This window comes from Trichechus manatus, unplaced genomic scaffold (assembly GCF_000243295.1).
Source record: "Trichechus manatus latirostris isolate Lorelei unplaced genomic scaffold, TriManLat1.0 scaffold00088, whole genome shotgun sequence".
Taxonomy (NCBI): domain Eukaryota; kingdom Metazoa; phylum Chordata; class Mammalia; order Sirenia; family Trichechidae; genus Trichechus; species Trichechus manatus.
The window spans coordinates 764,321-789,197 of NW_004444024.1; the positions used below are offsets into that span (position 1 = coordinate 764,321).

Sequence of the window (24,877 nt, forward strand, 5' to 3'; positions counted from 1 at the left end):
GTGAATTATTTTTTTATATGTTATTGAATTCTGTTGGCTAGAATTTTGTTGAGGATTTTTGCGTCAATGTTCATGAGGGATATTGTCTGTAATTTTCTTTTTTTGTGGTGTCTTTACCTGGTTTTGGTATCAGGGTTAAGCTGGCTTCATAGAATGAGTTTGGGAGTATTCCATCCTTTTCTATGCTGTGAAATACCTTTAGTAGTAGTGATGTTATCTTTTCTCTGAAAGTTTGGTAGACTTCTCCAGTAAATCCATCCAGGCCAGGGCTTTTTTTTGTTGGGAGTTTTTTAATTACCTTTTCAGTCTCTTTTGTTATAGGTTTATTTAGTTGTTCTACCTGTGTTTGTGTTAGTTTAGGTAGGTAGTGAGTATCTAGAAATTTGTCCATTTCCTCTAGGTTTTCAGATTTGTTAGAGTACAATTTTTCATAATATTTTGTTATGATTCTTTTAATTTCAGTTGGGTCTGTTGTGATATCGCCTATCTCATTTCTTATTTGTGTTATTTGCTTCCTCTCCTGTTTTTCTTTAGTTAGCTTGGCCAGTGGTTTATCAATTTTGTTGATCTTTTCAAAGAACTACTTTTGGTCTTGTTAATTCAATTGTTTTTCTATTCTCTATTTCATTTAGTTTTGCTCTAATTCTTATTATTTCCTTTCTTCTGGCACCCAAGGGCTTCTTTTACTGCCCTCTTTGTATGTGTTCGAGTTGTATGGTTAATGTTTTGATTTTGGCCCTTTCTTCTTTTTGGATGTGTGCATTTATTGCTGTAAACTGACCTCTGAGCACTGGTTTTACTGTGTCCTAGAAGTTCTGATAGGATGTGTTTTCATTCTCATTTGATTCTGTGAATTTCTTTATTCCATTTTTAATTTCTTCTGTAACTCCGTAGTTTTTGAGCAAGTTGTTGTTCAGTTTCCAAGTGTTTGATTTTTTTTTTCCTTGCCTTTTCTGTTGATTGATTTCTACTTTTATGGCTCTGTGGTCAGAAAAGATGCTTTGTAATATTTTGGTGCTTTGGATTCTGTTAAGGCTTGCTTTATTTATGGCCTAATAAATATGTCATCTGTTCTGGACATTGTACTATGTGTGCTGGAAAAGAAAGTATACTTGGCTGCTCTTGGGTGGAGTGTTTGGTGTATGTATATGAGATCAAGTTGGTTGATTGTGGCATTTAGATCCTCCATGTCTTTACTGAGCTTCTTTCTGGATGTTCTGTCCTTCACCGAAAGTGGTGTGTTGAAGTCTACTTTTATTGTGGAGCTGTCTCCCTCTCTTTACAATGCTGTTGGAGTTCGTTTTGTATATTTTGAAGCCCTGTCATTGGGTGTGTAAATATTTATCATGGTTATGTCCTCTGGCTGTATTGACCCTTTAATCTTTATATAGTGTCTTTCCTTATCCTTTTTGGTGGATTTCACTTTAAATTCTGTTTTGTCAGAGATTAATATTGCTACTCCTGCTCTTTTTTTGAGTGTTGTTTGCTTGATATATTTTTTTCCAGCCTTCGAGCTTTCATTTGTTTGTGTCTTTAAGTCTAAGTTGTGTCTCTTGTAGGCAGCATATAGACAGATCATGTTTTTTATTCCACTCTGCCACTCTCTGTCTCTCTATTGGTGCATTTAGTCCATTTACATTCATTATTGATAGGTATGAGTTTAGTGCTGTCATTTTGATGTCTTTTTTTGTGGGTGTATGGTGTTTACAGTTTCTTTGTTCCCCTTAATTTTCTGTGCTGAGTTATTTTCTGTATGTATTTTCTTTTTATCTTTTTCACTGTTGATTTTGTATTTACTGAGTCTTTTTTTCTTGTTTCTAATTTTGATGTGTAGGATTGTTTCCTTTGTGGTTACCTTAATATTTACCCCTGTTTTTCTAAGTTTAAACCAGTCTATTATTTCTGTATATTACGTTGACTTCCTTTCCATATGAAAGATCTATGACTACATTTTTTAGTTCCTCTTTTTTGTTTTAATGTTGTCATCTTTTACATATTGACATCTGTTTCCCTATTTTCTGTGTTTTAGCTTTGATTTACTGTTGGGACTTCCTATCTGGGTTGATATCTGGTTGTTCTGTCCTGTGTTCTACTCTTGGGTTGTTATCTGATGTTTCTGATTTTCTAACCAGCGGACTCCCTTTAGTATTTCTTGTAGTTTTGGTTTGTTTTTTGCAAATTTCCTAAACTTCCGCGTATCTGGAAATGCCCCAGTTTCACCATCATATTCGAGAGACGGTTTTGCTGGATATATGATTCTTGGCTGGCAGTGTTTTTCCTTCAAGGCTATATATAGTCATCCCATTGCCTTCTTGCCTGCATGGTTTCTGCTGAGTAGTCTGAGCTTAGTCTTATTGACTCTCCTTTGTAGGTGACCTTTTGTTTATCCCTACCTGCTCTTAAAATTCTCTCTTTATCTTTGGTTTTGGCAGTTTGATTATGTTTTGGTGACTTTCTTTCGGGATCTACCTTATGTGGGGTTCGATGAGCATATTGGATAGATATCTTCTCATCTTTTACAATATCAGGGTTGCTTTCTGCCAACAAATCTTCAACAGTTCTCTCTGTATTTTCTGTTATCCCTCCCTGTTCTGGTACTCCAATCACTCGTAGGTTATTCCTCTTGATAGAGTCCCACATAATCCTTAGGGTTTCTTCATTTTTTTTTTTTTAATTCTTTTATCTAATTTTTCCTCAAATAAGTTGGTGTCAAGTGCTTTACCTTCAGTCTCACTAATTCTGAATTCCATTGCCTCAATTCTGCTTCTATGACTTTCTATTGAGTTGTCTGATTCTGAAATTTTATTATTAATCTTCTGGATTTCTGATTGCTGTCTCTCTATGGATTCTTGCAGCCTGTTAAATTTGTCATTATGCTCTTCTCTAATCTTCTTCAGTTCCTCTGTTGCTTTGTCTGTGTATTCCTTGGCTTGTTCTGTGTTTTGCATGATCTCCTTCCTGATCTTTTGAAGAGTTCTGTATGTTAATCTTTTATATTCTACCTCTGGTGATTCCAAGAAGTTCTCTTCCTCTGGAAAATTTCTTGACTTTGTTTTGGGAGCTTGCTGAAGCCATCATGGTCTGCCTCTTTATGTGATTTGATACTGACTGTTGTCTCGGAGCCATCAATATGTCATTATATTTATGTTTGCTTACTGTGTCCTAGCTTCTTGTTTTGTTTTGTTTTAATATGCCCAAATAGGCTGCTTTTGTGAGCTAGTTTGATTGTTGGTGCCTTTGAAGCTCTGACGTCCTGTCACCAGGTGGTTAGGTCTGTTACTAGGTATTTAAGCCCAGGAGCTGTTTACTTTTCTTGTATGGATTCAGCTCAGGTGTTCAGGTAGTTGGTCACCAAGTGTGTTGTGCAGGTTTTCACCTACAGTCCTAGACAGGCAAGGGTGATGGTGTATGCACAGGTAGCTGGCTGTAGTAGGGGGTCACACTCTGAGGAAGGCAGATGGCTAACAGCTGCCCCTGAGTTTCTGGGAGGATAGCGTGTCGCTGTTGCCTAGAGTGCATAGCTGGGTGGGTTTTACAGCCAGACTATCGGCACCCAATGCTGTTGGCTGTAAGGACTCGGAGGCACCACTTATTCTTGGACCCTTGTCGCGGGTGGCTAGGTGGCATGGGTGGAGCCACCAGTCTTCAGGTCCATGATGTGGGTAGGTGAGGACTGTGCTTAATAGCAGAGCGGTGTCAAATTTCACAAACCTGCCACTCCACCATGTAGCTTGTACAGTTGAAGTTAGGCTTCAGGTATAGACCCTGTTGTACTGTGGTAATAAGGGCCTATGCTGTTGAAATGGACCCACACAGGTCTTTGCAGAGGTGAAAGGCATTCAGAGTCTGTGAACCCCTTATGCCTGTGCCTAGGCAAAGGAGCTGTGCCTACCCTGAGTTCCCGGCTTAGGGGAGCTTGTAGATTATTTTTTCCTGTTTGTTAATTTGTTTTATCTCCAAGGCTGGGAGAATGGCTCAGGGTTGTGTGATGGGTCTTACTTCTGGCCCAGTGGACTCGGCAATTGCTGAAGCCAGCCCAGGACCAGGTGCAGTACAGGGATGGCGCAGGTAAATGGGAGAGAGGTTTTTCCCCAAGGGGGTGTTTTTTGATCCTCATGGTAGCTCAGACGCATGTACTTATCTCTTGCCAATTGAGCACTGCTTTTCACTGGATCTGGAGGCCTGAGTAGACTCTCTACCGTTCAGTTTCTCCCGATGTGGAAAACGCCTTCTGCATGCCACTGCTTCCCTCATTGCACACGCCAGCCAATCCAGCCTGAAGGGTGCCGGCTCCCGCCAGGTCAGGTCTGGCAACTCCTTGCTGCCTCCGAACCGTCACTCCCTCCACCTGCCACTCAGTCTGATTCCTCAACTTTTCCTTTGATATTCAGGGCCCCTAGATTTTCATACATAAGCTGTTCACTTGTTTTTTTGGGTCTTTGTTGTAAGAGGGAGCACGGGAAGCGTCTGACTAATCCGCCATCTTGGCCCCGCTCTTGCATTGCTGTTTTAAGGTAGCAGGATGGTATTATAATAACAAAAATACATACTTAAGTGCTTTTACATATGTTTATACTCTAAGTACTTTATATAAATTAACTCATTTAGTGCTCATAATAAACCTATAAAATACTATTTTTATCTCCATTTTACATATGTGCAACCTGAGGCACAAGAGAGATTAAATAGCTTTTGCTCATGGTCACACAGCTAATAAATGACATAATGAAGTTTCCCACTCAGACACCCAGAATCTATGCTCTTACTATGCTGTGCTTCTCATATTTTATGTTGTAGAAGGAAGTTAGGTTTTGGAGTCAGACCTGCCTAAATTCTGGATCCACAGTATACTTAGTTTTGATCTAGGGTAAAGCTTATACCCACTGTATACTTACCCACTTTTGAATCTGGTTAAAGATTATACTCTCCAAGCCCCAATTTTTTAATCTGTAAATATTAATTCCTAATTCAAAGGTGATTGTGAAATTAAAGGAGTAAAAGTGGAAAGTATCAAGCATCACCTTCCCTTTAAGCAGTTTCTGTTTCCTCTTTCCTCTTACCAGGAAGCAAAATGACCCAAGACTATTCCTTTAAGTTTATTTAAACACACTTATGGGGGATTTCACATGGTGAAGGGCTTGCTGATAGGATGACTCATGGAATGAGTTGGCTGTGGGGACCAGTTCCTGTTCCCTGAAAACGAATATAAAAAGGAAGCAGTTGTGATGAAATTGGAAGTTCTTAAAGAGCCTAGGAGTTCAGAAAAGAGCCCAAGGTGAGGAAGAATAGTTTTGATTTAAAACCAAAAGGACTCTTACAACAAAGACCCAAAAAAACAAGTGAACAGCTTATGTATGAAAATCTAGGGGCCCTGAATATCAAAGGAAAAGTTGAGGAATCAGAAAAGGACTCTTGTTTAGGGGTCTTAATAGCAGAAAGAATTTAGTCTAGATATAGAGGTAGTGAGAGAATGAATTAGGAAGGCTGATGTCTTTAAGAAAAGAAATAAGGACCTGGAAGAGACCTTACCTTAAAAACTACTTTGTTACATTGGCCATGTGGGAGAAAGGGAAGGGAGTAAGCTGGGATGAACTGCAGAGCTCTGATCTATGGAGCAGAATTCCTCTATCTCAGTCCACGATCTACTAGGTGGTGGCAGGGAAATGTTACCAGACAAATAAAGAAGGGATCCTAGCTGGGAAAAGCCTTGTCTGGGGAGTTTACAGCCTTCCGTAACATAAAAATATTTATTTTCGCTATAAATGATGTCCTTAGGATACTTTCTATTTCATTTAAAAAATTAAATGCTAGTCTGATGGCTTCTGACTGTTTTATGATGTTTGATGTGATCCACTGAGGGTCAAGACCTGCAGTTTGAAAGACTGTCCCAAGGACCACTCTGAACTGTCTGGGGCAGCCTTTTCCATGAGTTACAGATGGGATTTATTCCAACTTATCCCTCTTCCTTATAGCATGCGTGAGAAGGCTGTCCGAGAGCTGCTTACCCGGCACTGCCAGCTATCAGAGACCCCTGAATCTTGGGCTAAGGAGACTTTCCTGACCCAGAAACTTTGTGTGCCTGCTGAGTGGATTCATGAGGCCAAAGCGGTACGAGCACACATGGAATCTGACAAGCACTTAGAGGCCCTCTATTTATTTAAAGCTGGGCACTGGAACTGCTGCCACAAACTCGTCATCCGGCACTTAGCATCTGGTGAGTGTTTCAAGCTGGGGCCTTAGTCTCCCTGAATCACCCCAAATTCTTCCAACATCTGAACCCCCATAGTGGTCATGCTACAGATGCTGCTCAGAATAGGGCATGGCAGACATGAATCAAATCACACTTGTAGAAAGCTATTTGCAGAAGAAGCTTGGCCAAGATGAGGGGCTAGAAGGGCAGGGGTAGACAATATTACCAAGTTAGAATTTGTCGGCAATATCCCTGATAAGTACTAATTCTATTAAACTTTTTGTTTATTTAGAAACATTTCATTCACTAACACTAGAAATACCTGCTTGGGAACCTGAAGCTAGAAGTTCTTTGTACTTTCCTTAGGAGGATTTCAGAATATCTGCTTGTAATTTCCAAGTCTGACCCAACATTATTTCCCTTTCCCTCCTGTCTTAGATTTCTGCCATGTCTTGTCTGCACTTTTAGGAACTATGTACTTGTGCAGACATAGTGCTTAATATTTTATTTCTTCAGATGCCATCATTAATGAGAACTATGACTACCTGAAGGGGTTTTTGGAAGACCTGGCACCTCCAGAGCGCAGCAGCCTAATTCAGGACTGGGATACATCTGGGCTTGTTTATCTGGACTATATTCGGGTCATTGAAATGCTCCACCGTATCCAGCAGGTACCTGAGTTCCTTAAATGACTGCCTGGTTTTCCTTTCCACAAGCCCTTAAAACTTCAGAGGCCTCATAAAGTCTTAGCAACCACTCATAAAACTCATTGGCAGAGATAGCACCTACTCTGCAGGAGGAACATTTTGATGACGCTAATTTGATGTAATGGAACCCTGGTGGCATAGTGGTCAAGTGCTTCGGCTGCTAACCAAGAGGTCGTCACTTAGAATCCACCAGGCGCTCCTTGGAAACTGTGTGGGGCAGTTGTCCTCTGTCTCTAGGGTCACTATGAGTCAGAATCAACTCGATGGCAGTAGTAGGTAGTAGTTAATTTCATGTAGTCATTTTGACAGTTGTATTAAAACTTCAAAACACTTTTTCATGTTTCTTATCAAATAGTGTGTATAGTAGACAACTAGTGTGTGCAGTAGGCATTTCTGAGGCTTGTCCATAGTTAGTCTCCTCCTCTTGTCCAGCCCTAGTTTGAATGAGAAGCTCAGATGAAAGATACAGTAAGGTCAGAGATTTGGTGAGGATAATTGTTCCACACATCATTTGACATTTTTAAAAATTGCAAGTATTATGGTTGTTTTAGTCTTCATTAAAATGTCTTAGATCAGTCTCAGTAGTCATAAGATAGGTCTCCATTGCTTCCAGCACGAAGACCAAACTCATAAATGTAGGATTCAAGCCCCTTTAGGGGTCTCCACCTTTCACTCCTGCTTTAACTCTTATCACTCTTACCAGCCTTGCCAACCTGCTCCACTCACACTAAATTACTTGCAGTGCTTCCAACACTCTTATTCCACTCTTTACCTACATACTCATCCTCATCCTTGAAGATTTAGATTGCTGTTAGCTCTACTTCTCCCTCCCTTTTCCTCCAGGAAAAGGTAATTGCACTTTCTTTTTTACTACCAAAACAATCAGTACATTTTTCTACTAGAGTACCTCTCAGACCATATTTTTAGTTACTTATTCACATCTTTCCTTAGATAACCTGTGAGCTCCTTTTGGGGATGTCTTCCTTGTCTTAAAGTTAAAGGCAATACAGTATTGCAGTTAAGAGCTCAAGTTCTGGAGTCAGACTATTAAGTTTAATTCCTGGCTACCACACTCACTAGCTGTGTGACCTTGAGCAAGTTAATTAACTTTCTGTCTCTCATCGTAAAGTGGGGGGTTGGTGATTTGTAATACATATTTGAACAAAGTTGTCATGAAGATTAAATGAAATATATATAAAGTGTTTAGCATAGTACTTTACATATTCTAAATGCTCAGTACTAGTTAATCTGTCATCATCATCAAAGTACCAGCTTTTAGCATAGTGCTTGTCACATAATAGGCATAATTCAGTGTTTCACTTTTAGGATGGATTGAAAGATCATCCCTAAATAATCACTGAAGAAACCCTTTTCTAATTGCACACTAATAAATTTATTCATTTGCATGACCCAAGCACTGGTGGATTTGGGGGATATAAAAGTAAATAGTATGTATTCTGCCCTCCCTAGACTAATAATTTCATGGGGGAGGTATATATACATAAACTAGTAATTACTGTAGAGTGATAAGTGTTATGGTAGGGCTAAGCAAAGAGTACTATAGCAGCACATAAAGAGAATACCTAACCTAGTCCAAGTGAGTCAAGAAAGGCTTTCTAGAAATGACATCTACACTCTGACCTCAGGGATAAAAAAGGAGGAGCGGTGGGAAAGTGCTCTAGCAGAAGGAGCAACTTGGGTAGAGGTAGATGTCAGAGACATCTTTGTGCTTAATACAGGGAACTTTTGATAGATTCAGTGGTTTGGGAGTGTGGAGTGGGAAGGACAGCCATGTAGATGTAGTGAAGCTACAAATGTCTCTCACCTGGACCATTATAGTAGCTACCCATCTTGGTTATCTAGTGCTACTGTAACAGAAATACCACAAGTGGGTGGCTTTAACAAACAAATTTATTCTGTCACAGTCTAGGAGACTAGACGTCCGAATTCAGGGCACCAGCTGCAGGAGAAGGCTTTCTCTGTCAGCTCTAGAAGAAAGTCCTTGTCATCAGTCTTCCCCTGGTCAAGGAGCCTCTCAGCGCAGGGACCTCGAGTCCAAAGAAAGTGCTATGCTCCTGGTGCTTCTTTCTTGGTGATGTGACGTCCCCCTTTCTCTCTGCTGGCTTCTCTTATATCTCAAAAGATTGGCTTAAGACCTAATCTTGTAGATTGAGTCCTGCCTCATTAATATAACTGCTGCTAATCCCATCTCGTTAACATCATAGAGATGGGATTTACAACACATAGGAAAATCACATCAGGTCACAAAAGGGTGGACAGTCATACAATACTGGGAATCATGGGGTAGCCAAGTTGACAGATATCTTTGGGGGACACAGTTCAATCCATGACACTACCTAATTGGTCTCTCAGATTCTCCTCTTGCTCCCCTAAAATTCATTCTCCATACAGCAGCCGGAGCAATCATCTCACTCTCATGTCTAAAACCTTCCAGTGGCTTCTCATCTCACTTAAAATAAAATCCAGACCCCTTAGCAAGTCTTAGAAAAGTTCTACATCAGTAGTTCTTACTTTTATTGTGCCATGGACCCCATTGGCAGTCTAATGAAGTCCATGGATCTCTTCTAAGAATAACATTTTTAAATTCAGAAAATTTACATATATAGAATTATAGAGGAAACCAATTATATTAAAATACAGTTATCAAAATATTAAAAAATTTTAGTGTAGTGAGATGTTCTTTATTAACGTTAAATAATAAGCTCTAGCAGTGGATCTCATAATTACTGTAATTTTAAAGTACTACATTTTAAGATCGTCAACTTTAATGTGGTATGAAAATAGCTGTGATTTCTGTTGGTGAAAAGTCATATTTACTGCTAACACCTACATCATAATGAAATGCTAAATTTTAGTTAGATGTTAGTAAAAAAAAGATACAATTTTTTTTTCAATTCCAAGGTCACAAACCCTTTGAATTCCAAATATCCTAGGTTAAGATCCCCTGCTGTATATGATTTGGCCCCTGCCTACTTTCCAGTATTTTCTTGTTCTACTCTCCTCCTTACCCTGCATTTACCACACAAACCTTTTAGTTCCCACTGTAGGACTTTTACCCTTGCTTTTCTTTTTGTCTGGCAAGATTGGTCCTCTCCTTGTTATCCAGGTCTCAACTTAGATATGACCTCCTCAAAGAAGCCTTTCTTGATCACCCAGTCTAAAGTGGCCACCCAATTTCTCTCCTCCACATCAACCTGTTTGAATTTGCTTGTCTTACGATTCTTCAAGATTTATTACTATCTGATATTTTCTTGTTCGTTTTCTGTAAGCTCCATGAGAATAAAGACATCATCTTATCTTACTCACCACCTTTTTAAGCCAAGGTAAATACTGGATTCTGGTGGATGAAAGGGACAATACTTATATGATATTAAATAGTAGATTCTGCTAAGCCCTAAAAAGAATGTGGATTCTGTGAGGGAGAGATAGTTCTTGGAAGGGCTGAGTGAGCCACTGGAGGAGGAAGAGGTGATAGGAAACTTAATAAGTAGGATGGTTTATTGTAAGAGTTTGAGAGAGGACCTAGCCAAGAACCATATTTGAGACAAATGAGAATAAGATGCTGCTGGAAAGTATTCAGAATATAAGCAATGAGTAAAAATAAATAGATTTCCTTTTTAGGAAGATCGCTGGCTACAGAATGGGAGGAAAATGAATATAGAGGGGATGACACTGAAGGTAGAGTGGTGAGAGGTAATTGTGCCCTGAGCTAGGGCAGTGGCCCTGGAAAGAGGGATGGATATTAGAAACGTAAGAAAAGTAGTAGCAGGATTAATTGAGTAGAGGCAAGAGGGAGAAGGAATAGTCAAGACTGATGCCCAGGTTTCTCTCTGGTTAGATTATGGTACCATTCACTAAGATGGGCAACACCGGCTGGAAGAAGAGCAGATTTAATGAAAATGGGTGAAGATTATGAGTCTAGGTATGGAAAATGGCATTTGAGTTCCTGTGAGATATCCAGATAGAAATGTTCAGGGAGTTACATGTAATGATTTAGAGCTCAAGATTGGTATATTAGGCTGGAGATAAAGATTTAGGAGTCATATGCAATCATAATTGGAGCCATAGGAGTAGATTACAACACATAGGGAAAGGATACAGAGTGAGAAGAGGGCCCTACAGTATTTTAGAAAGGGCTGTGAACTTGGAGTTAGGAGATCTAAATTAAATGCTAGGTTTGGCACTGCCTCTTACTAGCTGAGTGCTCTTAAGAAATCATACTATCTCTCTGAACCCAGATTTACCTGTGAGAACAAACTAGGTTTTTGGTGCCATGTTATATCTTGCTAGTCACATGTTTATGAATGGTGATCTCAAGACTTGCCCAATGCAAGGCTTTGTACACTGTTGTGTATTACTGCTAAAGTAGTACCTTGTCCTCAGAGACTGGGCTGGATGGCACTGCCACTCAGCTTCTTGGTGTTCTCCCTCCCTCCCCTCACTGTCGTTTCAGGGTTTTGCATAGAGAGCCTATGGGTGAGATTGGGGTGATGAGAACTCCTCTTGGCCTAATTGATTCCTCTGTTTCTTTGCAGGTGGATTGCTCCGGTTATGAGCTAGAGCAATTACACACCAAAGTGACCTCACTGTGCAACCGGATAGAGCAGATCCAGTGTTACAATGCCAAGGACCGCCTCGCTCAGTCAGGTAAGCCTTTCGCCTCTCCCCTTGTCCTGCCTATCTGCTTCTTGCCTTTATGATTATCCACTGCACCACCACCCTCCCCACTCCCATTCTCAGCGCTCACTCCACGTTTTCTCTGTAGACATGGCCAAACGTATAGCAAACCTGCTGCGGGTGGTACTGAGCCTCCAACATGCCCCTGATGCAACCTCCGACTCAACGCCAGACCCTCAGCGAGTTCCTTTGCGTCTGCTGGCTCCCCACATCGGCAGGCTCCCCATGCCTGAGGACTATGCCTTGGAAGAACTGCGCAGTCTCACACAGTCCTACCTTCGGGAACTGACTGTTGGAAGCCAGTGAGGCTCTAGGCTGTTTCTACCACACTCACATGCTCATTCACACTCACCACACAGAGCTCCCTGCATTCCCTGGGTTGGGCTGTGGGATCCACCCTCCCTGCCTGCTGCTGCAAGCAGCATCCTCCAGTTGTTCAGGGCTTTTCTTAATAATGAATATAACATAAGGGCTTCTGGAACCCAAAAAAGGAGCCAAGTGTCCTTTTACCATCCTTAAGACCATTCTTTTTTTTTTTCCTCCCCCTTTTTAAAAATGGTGAATAAAGCACCTTTGGCAGAATCCCCCAAAGAACCAGAGAATCCTTTTTCACACCTAGCCATTCTGGATCTTGTGACCCTCCTTGTCAACCTGCTACCCTTCCCCTACCCAGCCCTTTTATACTAGGACTGTTTAGAAGGAGTGGGACAGGTAATGGGACAAATGTATTGATCTAGGACTATCCTTCCTTTACAGATGAACTAGCCACAGAAAGGAGAGAGGAGTCTGTCTCTTAAATAGATGTAAACACTGGGCCTAGGGGTCAAAAGAGGTTGAACTGAGTGAGGAATCTTATCAGAGTCTTCTGTCTCACTTAGGGTAGAAGTGCATGCCTGCCACGGAGGGATCGATCTTCAAGGCTTCTTTGTTCCTGCCCCAGAATGTTCCATGTCCACCATACCTTCCTTACGTGCAGCAGCCCTTGATCACATATCCCATGTCTCTGGGAAGCCAAAGCACCCAGAACTCGGTTTGGTCCCTGGTTCTTATCTTGCTAGTCCTCGTGTCTGGATTTGACAGGTTGGGTAGCCCTCCCTGCCCCTCCCAGTGTAGCCCCAAAGCGTTTCCTGCCCTCCCAGAAGGTAAACCATCACTGACGCAGGCAAGCAGCTGGGCTTTAGGGGTAGACAGAGGGCGTATGCTTCACTGCTGCCAGCTATGGGAAGCCCAGGTAATGGCCTGAGACAGCTGGTGTTAGGGCTGTCACATGGTCACCCCTGGGTCTTTATGCATGAAGATTATGTAAAGGTTTTTATTAAAAATATATATATATATAAATAAATATATATATATATATATAAATAAATGATCTAGATTATTTTCCTCTTTTTCTGAAGCTACTTTCTTAAAAAAGTAAATAAAATTAAATGTTTATAGCATCCCTGGAATTGGCTTTCCCTTTGTATTTTTGAGCCTTCTGCCCCAAGGATCTTTCTGGTGGCCTGTTTTAGCCCATCTGTTTTAGAGTGTATAGTCTAAAATGGAGATGGGCCTTGAGTTGAAGAGAGAACAATTTGATGCTAAACTGAGGTAAAGACCATACCAAGGGCTGTATTTATTTAATTTTTTTTTAATTGTGAACGTTTACAGAACAAATAGTTTCTCATTAAATAGTCAGTACACATATTGTTCTGTAACATTGGTTAACAGCCCCACATGTCAACACTCTCCCTTCTCGACCTTGGAGGACCTTTTTTTTTTTTTTTTTTTTGGTGAATATACATAGCCAAAGATAACACCATTTCAAAAATTTCTACATGTACAAGTCATTGATGTCGATTACGTTCTTCAGTTGTGCTGCTGTTCTCACTTTAGATGCAGGTTTATAGAACAAAATAGTTTCTCATTAAACAGTTAGTACACATATTGCCCTATGACAATGGTTAACAACCCCACTACATGTCAACAGTGTCCTTACTCAACCTTGGGTTCCCTATCACCAGCTTTCCTGTCCCCTTCTGCCTTCCAGTCCTTGTCCCTGGACTGCTGTGCCTCATTAGTCCCATTTTGTTTTATGAGGCTGTCCAATCCCCGACTGAACCTCAGGAGTGACTTCACCACCGAGCTAAAAGAGTGTCTGGCGGCCATGCTCTTGGGGTTTCTCCAGTCTCTGTCAGGCCAGTAAATCTGGTGTTTTTTTGTATATTAGAATTTTGTTCTACATCCTTCTCCAGCTCTGTCCAGAACCCTCTGTTGTGATCCCGGTCAGAGCAGTCAGTGGTGGCAGCCGGGCACCATCTAGCTGTACTGGACTCAGTCTGGTGGAGCCCTTGGTAGCTGTGGTCCATTAGTCCTTTGGACTAATCTTTTCCTTGTATCCTCTCTTCATTTTCCCTTGCTCCCGAAGGGGTGAGACCAGTGGAGTATCTTAGATGGCTGCTCACAGCAAGGGCTATATTTGTAAGTGCAGATTTATGGATGAGGGGGCTGAGATTATCGATTAATCTTGAGTGCTGTACATATTTTATGTACATAGATTCCCAGCTGGAGGATAGGGGTAGGGATCTAAAATTGCACAGTGATATATACTTAGCATTCAGAGTCTCCTTATTCTTCCATTCCTAGTGCTTTTTGTTTGTTTTTAAACCTTGGTTAACACTTCACTTCTCTCTCAGTTTCCTTCTTTGTGTAAGAGGGAGAATGACCCCTGATGTTGCTGCTTCACAGAGATGTTACTGAGAGGGATCAAATGAGGTGGTTGAGTACTGTTCATATCTTATTTTGATCTATTAGACTGAAGATGTAAGCAAATTCCAATTAGGATTAGGCCAAAGCCTTCTGGGACATCGAGGAATTTCTGATGAGAAAGGAGAGTGAGTGTGCCCTTTGACTGGGACTTCCCTTTTATTGAGGACAAGGGCTACTCAGTTGGGAATCCACCCTCCATTACTGACTCACTGTATCTGTTATAGAGAATTGCTAGGTTTTCACAAAGAATTTCTGACCTTTCCTTGCCCAGAGATGTCTTGAGAAGTTATAGAAATTGTTAGCCTTTAACAGTGTTAAGAATTGTGAATATGAATATTATGCCCTCTTTGGGCAAGTACTGTTTTCTTTACAGTTAAAGAAGAGGGGCTCTAAATAAAATCTGTTTATCGTAGAAACCATGTTGTATCATACAGAATAGACTTCCAGTTCAAGGGGTATGATAAAGATGAATCTCTTCTACCTCCCAAAATGCCATTGAAATAATTTTGTTTGTTCGTTTCTCAAAAATATAAAAGAGGAACCAGTTTTCTAAAAACAACAGAGCTGTGGAATCCACAGCCTCATACAGATGACACAACATCTAAAGTATACTGGTGCAGCAAAAACCCAGAGTAATGCCAAGATCAAAGTTCACAGAGGTCTGGAAAATTAAAAGCTGGATTAGCTAAGCCAAGGCCTGCAGAATAGCTGCTCTTTTTACATGTTTTACCCTTTGACTCTGTTTTGTTAAGTTATATTTCTAGAAAATTATTCCAGATTTTCAGGTTTAATAACTTTTAAATTTTTTCTCTATCTCTAGTTATCTAATTCCTAATTGTGTGCATTTGTGTTTTTGTCTTTTCCTGATTTGGTGGTTTCACTGAGTTTTATTTTTCAAAGAACCAGCTCTTAGACTTACTGATCAATTGTACTGGAGTTCTGTATTGTAATGTATTAATTTCTGCTTCAAATATTCATTTCTAATGCTTTCCTCAGGGTTTTAAAAAATATTTTATTGTAGAAATTTTCATCTACACAAGAATAAAGTAGCGTAACGAGCCCCACATTCAACATACGTAACAATTTTCCAATCTTATGTCACCTTTACCCTCATTCTTAACCTCTCCCCACCCTACAGTGGTATATTCTAAGGCAGATCATTAATTCATCAATACCTAAGCATTTCTAACAGATAAGTATATTTTTATACACGTGACAATACCATTGTCACACCTAACAAAATTAGTCATTCCTAAATATCAACTAATACCCACTCCATTTCAAATTTCCCCAGTTGTCTCAGAAATAAATTTTTACAGTTGATTTGTTGAATCAGGATCTAAGAGGATCCACACATTGCATTTGGTTGATGAGTCTCTTAAACTATTAACAGCACCCCCCCCCCGCCCCCCGTTTTTAATGCCATTTCTTTGTTGAAGTAGCTAGTCATTTGTCCTTTGGGGTAGAGGACTAGAAACTTTTCATAAGTGGTGCTGTGTACTTTTTTTATCACTTAGAAGAGACAGTGTCTGGCTGTCCTACTTTATGTGATGTTAGATTGTTGGTTCAGGTGTTGTCAGCCTGATTCATCTATTGCAAAGCTTCCCATCAGCCTTTCACCTGATGATAATCATTGCCAAAATTCCTTATTTCATTATTGTACATCCTTTATCTTTTTAGATGTGGTGATCTCATTTTCACAATAAAGACTTACATCACATAATAAGTTAATGATTTTTACTTTTATTTACTTTTTTGCTGTAATGGCTCCTTAAAAGAAGTTTTGGACCTTTACTTTATTTTCAATATAACATTTTTTTACCCTAAAACACTAAATATGCTGTAAGAAATATTTCCACATTTTCTTTCAGACAAACACACAAGTTTACCCTGCCCAGTTTTTAGTCAGAGAATATAGTACAGAAAGAATTTGTATTGTGTGTAATGTTTAGACCAAAAAAAAATAAAACAAAACCTGTTGGCATGGAGTCTATTTCAATTCATAGCAACCCTATAGGACAGGGTAGAACTGCCCCATAAGGTTTCCAAGGAGCAGCTGGAAGATTCGAACTGCTGACCTTTTGGGTTAGCAGCTGTCACTCTTAACCGCTGTGCCACCAGGGCTCCGTAACGTTTAGATGAACCCCAAATGTTTTGCTTTGCTAAGGTAAGCTCAGTGAGATGAAAAGGCAGCATCTTCTACAATTCTTCAGTCTATTTCCACGTATTTTGAAGTATTCTTGAAATTAGCCTTTATTTTGCCCTTTTATTCCAAACATCTTTAAGTGTAATTTGTGCACAAGACAGCCTTGTGCCCCAAACAACTGAATAAATGCTGAAGAAAATGGAAAGAAGAATGCATCTTTCACCCCCACATCCATCCCTCCACCAACTACCACCCACTCTCAAGTCTTCCTCCTCTGGCAAATACAGTAAATCTTCATTACATTAGTTATGTACAAACTAAATTTATTTTTATTTTATTGTTTAAATAATTATATAGTAAAATTGACTTTATTTTGGTGTGCATTTCTATGAATTTTAACATATATAGGTTTGTATAACCACCCCACAATCAGGAGACAAAACAGTTCCATCAACCAAAAAACCTCCCTCTTTCTATCCCTTTATGGTCACTTCCTCTCCTGAACTCTAATCCCTGGCAATGTGTTCTCCATCACTATAGTTTTGTTTTTTCAAGGATGTCGTGTAAGGATGGCTTTTATCACCACTCTTAGTCAACATTGTGCTTGAGGTCCTAGCCAGAGCAATTAGGCTAGAAAAAGAAAGGGCATCCAGATTGGTAAGGAAGAAGTAAAAGTATCCCTATTTGCAGATGACATGATCTTAAACACAGAAAACCCCAAAGAATCCACAAGAAAACTACTGGAACAAATAGATGATTTCAGCAAAGTATCAGGATACAAGATAGACATACAAAAATCACTTGGATTCCTCTACACCAACAAACAGAACTTCGAAAAGGAACTCACCCAATCAGTACCATTTACAATAGCTTCCAAGAAGATAAAATACTTAGGAATAAATCTAACCAGAGACATAAAAGGCCTGTACAAAGAAAACTACAACACACCACTGCAAGAAACCAAAAGAGACCTGCATAAGTGGGAAAACATACCATGCTCATGGATAGGAAGACAACACTGTGAAAATGTCAGTTCTACCCAAAGCGATCTACAGATACAATGCAATCCTGATCCAAATTCCAATGGCATTTTTTAATGAGATGGAGAAATAAATCACCAACTTCATATGGAAAGGGAAGAGGTCCCAGATAAGTAAAGCATTACTGAAGAAGAAGAACAAAGTGGGAGGCCTCACACTACCTGATTTTAGAACCTATAATACCGCCACAGTAGTCAAAACAGCCTGGTACTTGTACAACAACAGATACATAGACCAATGGAACGGAATAGAGAATCCAGATGTAAATTCACCTGTGAGCAGCTGATATTTGACAAAGGCCCAAAGTCTGTTAATTGGGGAAAAGACAGTCTTTTAACAAATGGTGCTGCCATAACTGGATATCCATCTGCAAAAAAGTGGAGCAAGACCCACCATGCACAAAAGCTAACTCAAAATGGATCAAAGACCTAAATATAAAATCAAAAACGATAAAGATCATGGAAGGAAAAATAAGGACAACGCTAGCAGCCCTAATACATGGCATAAACAGAATACAGAACATTACTAACCATGCACAAACACCAGAAGAGAAACTAGATAACTGGGAGCTCCTAAAAATCAAACGCTTATGCTCATCCAGAGACTTCACCAAAAGAGTAAAAAGACAATCTAGAGACTGGGAAAAAATTTTTGGCTACGGCAAATCCGATCAGCGTCTAACCTCTAAAATCTATATGATACTGCAAAACCTCAACAACAAAAAGACAACCCAGTTAAAAAACGGGCAAAAGATATGAACAGGCACTTCACCAAAGAAGACATGCAGGCGGCTACCAGATGCATGAGGAAATGCTCACGATCATTAACCATTAAACAAATGCGTATCAAAACTACATTGAGATAGCATCTCACCCCAACAAGGCTAGCATTAATCCAAAAAACACAAAATAATAAATGTTGGGAGAGGTTGTGGAGAGACTGGAACACTTATACACTGTTGGTGGGAATGTAAAATAGTACAACCACTGTGGAAATTGATTTAGTGCTTCCTTAAAAAGCTAGTAATACTACACCAGACTCCGTCCAGTACAACTAGATGATGCCCAGCTACCACCACTGACTGCTCTCACAGGGATCACAATAGAGGGTCCCAGAGAGAGCTGGAGAAAAATGTGGAACAAAATTCTAACTCAAAAAAACAGCAGACTTACTGGCCTGACAGAGACTGGAGAAACCCCAAGAGTATGGCCCCCGGACACCCTTTAGCTCAGTAATGAAGTCACTCCAGAGGTTCACCTTTTAGCCAAATATTAGACCCATAGAACAAAACGAGACTAAAGGGGCACACCAGCCCAGGGGCAAGAACTTAGAAGACAAGAGGGGACAGGAAAACTGGTAATAGGGAACCCAAGGTCAAGAAGGGAGAGTACTGATATGTCATGGGGTTGTTAACCAGTGTCATAAAACAATATATGTACTGTTTAATGAGAAGCTAGTTCTGTAAACCATCTAAAGTACAATAAAATGAAAAATAAAGCTAGAAATAAAAGTACCATATGATCCAGCAATCCCACTCCTAAAGAAATGAGCTGTCACACAAATAGATACACACACACCCATGTTCACTGCAGCACTGTTCACAGTAGCAAAAAGATGGAAATAACCTAGGTGCTCATCAACAGACAAATGGATAAACAAATTATGGTATATTCACACAGTGGAATACTACGCAACAATAAAGAACAATGATGAATCTGCAAAACATAACATGAATGAATCTGGAAGGCATTATGCTGAGTGAAATTAGTCACAAAAGGACAAATACTGTATGAGACCACTATTATAAGAACTCAAGAAAAAGGTTTAAACAGAAGAAAACATTCTTTGATGGTTACGAGGGTGGGGAGGGAGGGAAAGGGGTATTCACTAACAAGATAGTGGAGAAGAATTAGGTGAAGGGAAGGACAACACACACTACAGGGGAAGTCGGCACAACTAGACTAAACCAAAAGCTAATAAGTTTTGTGAATACAACTGAACACTTCGAGGGACAGAGTAGCAGGGGTGAGGGTCTGGGGACCATGGTTTCAGGGGACATCTAGGTAAACTGGTGTAACAGTTTATTAAGAAATGTTCTACATCCCATTTTGGTGAGTGGCGTCTGGGGTCTTAAAAGCCAGCAAGCGGATATCTAAGATGCATCAATTGGTCCCAACCCACCTGGAGCAAAGGAGAATGAAGAACACCAAAGAGACAAGGAAAATACCCAAGAGAGAAAAGGGGCCACATAACCAGAGACTCCATCAGCCTGAAACCAGAAGAACCAGATGGTGCCCAGCTGCCACGAGTGACCTCCCTGACAGGGAACACAACAGAGTCCCTGATGGAGAAGGAGAAAAATGGGGTGCAGAACTCAAATTCTAGTAAAAAGGCCATACTTAATGGTCTGACTGAGACTGCAGGAACCCCGGAAGACATGGCCCCCAGAGTCTGTTAACTCAGAACTAAAACCATTCCCAAAGCCAACTCTTTAGACAAAAATTAGACTGGACTGTAAGACATAAAATGATATTTGTGAAAAGTGTGCTTCTTAGTTCAAGTAGATACAGGAGACTAAATGGGCAGGTCCTGTCCGGAGGCAAGATGAGACGGCAGAAAGGGATAGGAGCTGGTTGAATGAACACGGGAAATCCAGGGTGGAAAGGAGGAGTGTGCTGTCACATTATAGGGATGGCAACGAGGGTCACATAACAATGTGTGTATAAATTTTTGTAGAGAGAAACTAACTTGAGCTGTAAACTGTCACCTAAAGCACAATTTTAAAAACAAGTCATATAAATGGAAATACAGTTTTCCGTCTTTGAGACTAGGTTCGTTTACCCAGCACAATGCCTTTGAGGCTCGTCCAAGTTGTTGCCTGTTCATTCCTTTTTATTGCTGAGTAGTAACTATTTCATTGTATGGCTATACTACAGTTTATCCATTCACTCACTGAAGGGCATCTGAGTTGTTTACAGTTTTGGCAATTATGAGTAAAGCTGCTATAAACATCCATACACAAATTTTTGCTTGAACATAAAAGTTTTCATTTCTCTAGGGTAAATTCCCAAGAGTAAGATTCCTGGGTCATATGGTAAGTGTATGTTTAACTTTATAAGAAACTGCCATACCATTTTGCGCTCCCACCGCCAGTATATAAAAAAGTTTCAGTAGCCACACAACATCTCCACCACTTGGTATTGTTAGTGTCTTTTATTTTACCTATCCTAATAAATGTGTGGAGTCCCTGGGTCGTGGAAATGGTAGTGTGCTCGGCTTCTAACAAAAGGTTGGAGGTTCACGTTCACCCAGAGGCGCCTCAGAAGAAAAGCACACAGAAAAAGAAGTGGGGAGGAAGTCTCCAAAGGCACCAGCACCTCTCCCCTTATTCTCTTGTTCCAGGGCAATTGTTTTGGCCCCGGTGAATGCAACAGTTTGTGAGAACGAAAACCAAACAGGCAGGAAAATATGGAGAGGAAGAGGGAAGGTGAGGCCAAGGCAGCTGAAGGCAGAGCCATACCGGGGAATCGAGGAGTATTTGGATATGATTCTATTCGCCAGGCCTAGTGGGTTGAAATGTGTTTGAGCTGGAGGAAGAGGTTGTTTCTTCAGTTTAGTGTAACAAACATTCACCATCACCCCCTCAAGAAGCTTACAGTCTAGAGGAGAAAAAGACACTCCACAATGATGATCCAGTAGCATATGCAGTTACAGAGAGGATGTCTAACTGCAGAAGAGCAATGTCAGGGAGGTGGCGGGGTAAAGAAAGCTTCACAGAAGACAAGGCATCCAAGTATGGGCCTGAAGGGTGAAAGGAGTTTGCTGTGTCTCTAGGAGGGAAACAGCACAGCAGGCAGATGAACATACACAAAGGCACAAAGCCAGATAGTGGAATGGTGCTTCATGAGGCACAGGCAGTCTTTTTGCTTCACAAGCATGAACTACAAAGGAGTGCAGGAAACAAGTCTGGAAAGTAGGTAGATGGTCAGATGATGAAGGACCTTCAGTGTCAGGCTAAAGAGTTTGTAGTTTCTCTTATGGGGAAGCCACCCACAGGAGAACTGACTGGAGGGGACCTGTGAGGAGGCTGTTGCAACAGTATGGGCAGGAAAGGATGAGTCTGAACCAGGATAGCTGCAATGGCTGCAGAGAGCAACTTCTAAACATGTTAAGGAGGCGGTATGGACAAGACATAGTGACTGATTAATGTGAGAGGTTCCTCTCAACCTGGATGAATGGTGGTACCATAACTGAATTAGAGACCATGGGGGAAGAGGAGAGGAGGAAAGAAGTTCCATTTTAAAACGATGTGAAATGCCATGTGCAGCATCCAGAGGGAGATAATGGGGAGGGCAGTTGGAGATAAGCATGCAGTGTCCAGGGGAGGGGACTGTGTTGGAGAAAGTAGAATCATCGGTGTATCCATGATACCTGAAGTCATAGCCATGGATGTGATTCCAGGGCTGTTGTTCAGACAACCACCTTTGACAAAAGTCATGAACAACTTCACAGCTAATGACTATTTGTGAATCTAAGCATGTGCTCCTGAAGATATCCTGAATAACTCCCTGGGACCACGGTGCAAATACTGCTGATCGTCTACTTTGCATCAGCACATGTGCTAGGCTAGATAACCTTGCATTACTGTATTATCTCATTTAATCCTTACAACAACTTTTGAGGTAAGTACTATTAATCCCATTATCCAGACTGAGAAAACTGAAACCCAGCAGAGAACAGGAAACAAGTCTGAGAGACTAGAAGGGGCGTGGCAAGTTTCAGTAACTTTCTCCGGTCAGACAGGTCCTAAGACAGAGCTAAAAGTGACTCTAAAGCTGTTGTTGTTGTTAGGTGTTGTACATAGCGACCCTATGTATAAGAGAACGAAACACAGCCCAGTCCTGCACCATCCTCACAGTCACTGTTATGCTTGAGCCCACTGCTGCAGCCATCGTGTCAGTCCATCTTGTTGAGGGTTGTGTTATCCCTACTACCCCATATTACCTGCAGTGTTTGAGCATGGAGAAAAGACAGGCTCCAATTGGAATGGCTGCAGGCACTCTGAAGAGAGGACGTGGGCCACATCTCCTGCTCTTTGGGGCCACCTGGAGTGGCCTGTGGCTCAGAACCACTCCCACCATAACGGGAGAGTTTGCTTGGCACACAGCGCCTCACCTGGGCAGATGTATTCTGTTCCTCACTAGGAGGAAGGTGCAGGTCTAAAAAAGCCTCCAGAATTCAGGCAATGGTAGCCGAGCTGGGAGGGCAGTTACCAGTCCACATGCCTTTTGGCCCCAGGCCCCCCCAGATCCTGACCCCTGTGTCCCTGGACTCTCCAGCCACCCAGGCTGGGCCTGAGCTGAGCCTGGGTGCTGCCTTACACATGCTGAATAATTCACATCCTGGTAGCCTGAGGTGTCGGTTTCAGTTGCTCTGTTCCCACGGGCACAGATGTACCCTGCCCTGTAATTATGCTAATGAAAAGGACTAAGAAGGAGAGGCTCTGCTGTCCTGTGCCTCAGACCCCTCGACGGTGACAAGGACAGACTACTGTTCTGCTGAGAGGGAACCAGGCTCACCCAGACAGCAGGTGTGGAGAATGGAAGGGGAATGCCAGGGAGGCTGAACTAGCAGTAGGAGAAAGTGAGAGGGAGTAGGAGACTGACAGGAAGATCAGAGCCAGGGAAGCAGGGAGAGAGAGACCAACAAAGAGTTACAGAGGAAAAGACAAATGGAAATCCGGCGGAGAGGCTAAGAGAGAGGTAAAGGGGGTGGGAAGCATAGAAAAGAGCAGGGGCCAGAAGAGGCAAGGACCAGTGGAGGAGAAACAGCAGATGCCAAGGAGCAGTACTGAAATCCAAGGGCCGGTACAAATGGAGGGTCAGATAACTGGAAGGTTCCCCTGCGGATAGCTGGGCCCAGCAGAGATCTGTCTTACTTCTGCCTTCCAGAAGGGCCTAATGCTGCCCTAGGTCTGGCGAGGAGGCTTCACATACAGAAACCTGTCCACCTCTTACTGCAACTGTGGCCATGGGGCACAGGAACCGCCTCAGCCTCAGCTTCCTCGGCTCCAGCTTGGGTCTTCTGTTCCTGATCCTGCTCCTGCCAGGTATGAAGCTCAGTCCACCAGCCCTGGCCTCTCCTAGCATTGCTGTCCTCCCCAAATACCTCCCCACATAGTCTCTATCTTTCTCTTCAGTACCTGTGCTGGAAACAAACTTTCTATGTGGGGAGCATGGAGGAGGGGTGCTAAAGAGGTTTAGAGGAGACTTAACCTAGCTTGGGTAGAAGCAGTGAGCGGGGCTTCCAGAGATGGGGCTGGAAAGGTCAGAGAGGCCAGACCATGAAGGGCCCTGAATGCCAGGCTAAGCGTTTGGGCTTTATCCTGGAGGTTTTAAGCAGCTTACTGGCCTGGTCAGGTTGCATTTTGAAAGACTTGATCTGTCAGAGAAGTCGCTGGATGGTGCACACATTAATGCATTTGGCTGTTAACCCAAAGGTTGGTGGTTCGAATCCACCCAGAGGCTCCTCGGAAGAAGGACCTGGCGATCTACTTCTGAAAAATCAGCCACTGAAAACCCTATGGAGCACAGTTCTACTCTGACACACATGGGGTGTTATGTCACAAAACGCTAGGAAAGAGGGTGTTTTCAGGAGGAGGGAGTGGCCCACAGTATCAAGCTTTGAAGAAACCAACTGAAATGTGCCAATGAAATGGAAACAAGTTTGAGAGACTGAAGGGGCAGAGCAATGGGGTTCAGAATGCCTCGGTGAAAGTTCAGACTCTCATGGTGTATTTGGGTCCCTATAGCATTTGTGGCAGAGTCCCTGGGTGGTGCAAACAGTTAATGTGCTCAGCTGCAAACCAAAAGGTTGGAGGTTTGAGTCTACCCAGAAGCACCTTGGAAGAAAGGCCTGGTGATTTACTTCCGAAGATTCAGCCATTAAAAACCCAACGGAGTACAGTACTACTCTGACACACATCTGGTCACCATGAGTCAGAATCAGACTCAGCGACAACTAGTTAGCATTTGTGGCAAAGTAGACAGAAGAATTTGGTCCTTGGAAGGGGCAAAGTGGGGTAGAAACCTCCAGTCAACCGGGTTCCAAGAGACTTTCAGATGGGATGGGAGATAGACCCAACTTGCCCTATCGTCTTTACCCCATTTATGCCTGGAAGCAGGCCACAAAGGGACTAGAGCCATGGCTAGAGGACAGGGACCAGACATCAGAACAGTGGAGCAGGGGACAGGGACTCAGCCTTGTGGGGGTGGAGGGTGTGAGTAGAGGTCCCTGGACTAAGGCCTGGGGCAGACAATCCTTCCTACTGGTCCCCCAGGGTGCTCAG

The 24,877-nt window shown here is 41.8% G+C and overlaps 1 protein-coding gene across 7 annotated transcripts in view; it reads left to right on the forward strand.

Annotated features, from left to right (window-relative positions):
• NUP98 (nucleoporin 98 and 96 precursor) overlaps nucleotides 1-13,304 on the forward strand; it is a 124,818-nt gene extending 111,514 nt beyond the window's left edge. For 6 of the 7 annotated variants that reach the window (XM_023736510.1, XM_023736512.1, XM_012557162.2 and 3 more), the window contains 5 exons: nucleotides 5,973-6,214; nucleotides 6,707-6,861; nucleotides 11,454-11,565; nucleotides 11,684-11,897; nucleotides 12,474-13,001. In XM_023736510.1, the coding sequence (XP_023592278.1) occupies nucleotides 5,973-6,214; nucleotides 6,707-6,861; nucleotides 11,454-11,565; nucleotides 11,684-11,897; nucleotides 12,474-12,672 (922 nt within the window). In that variant the 3' untranslated portion in view covers nucleotides 12,673-13,001. Of the gene's footprint in view, nucleotides 1-5,972; nucleotides 6,215-6,706; nucleotides 6,862-11,453; nucleotides 11,566-11,683 lie in introns of all 7 variants that reach the window. The other variant, XM_004381928.2, reaches the window with a different exon arrangement.
• Nucleotides 13,305-24,877: the final 11,573 nt, after the last annotated feature.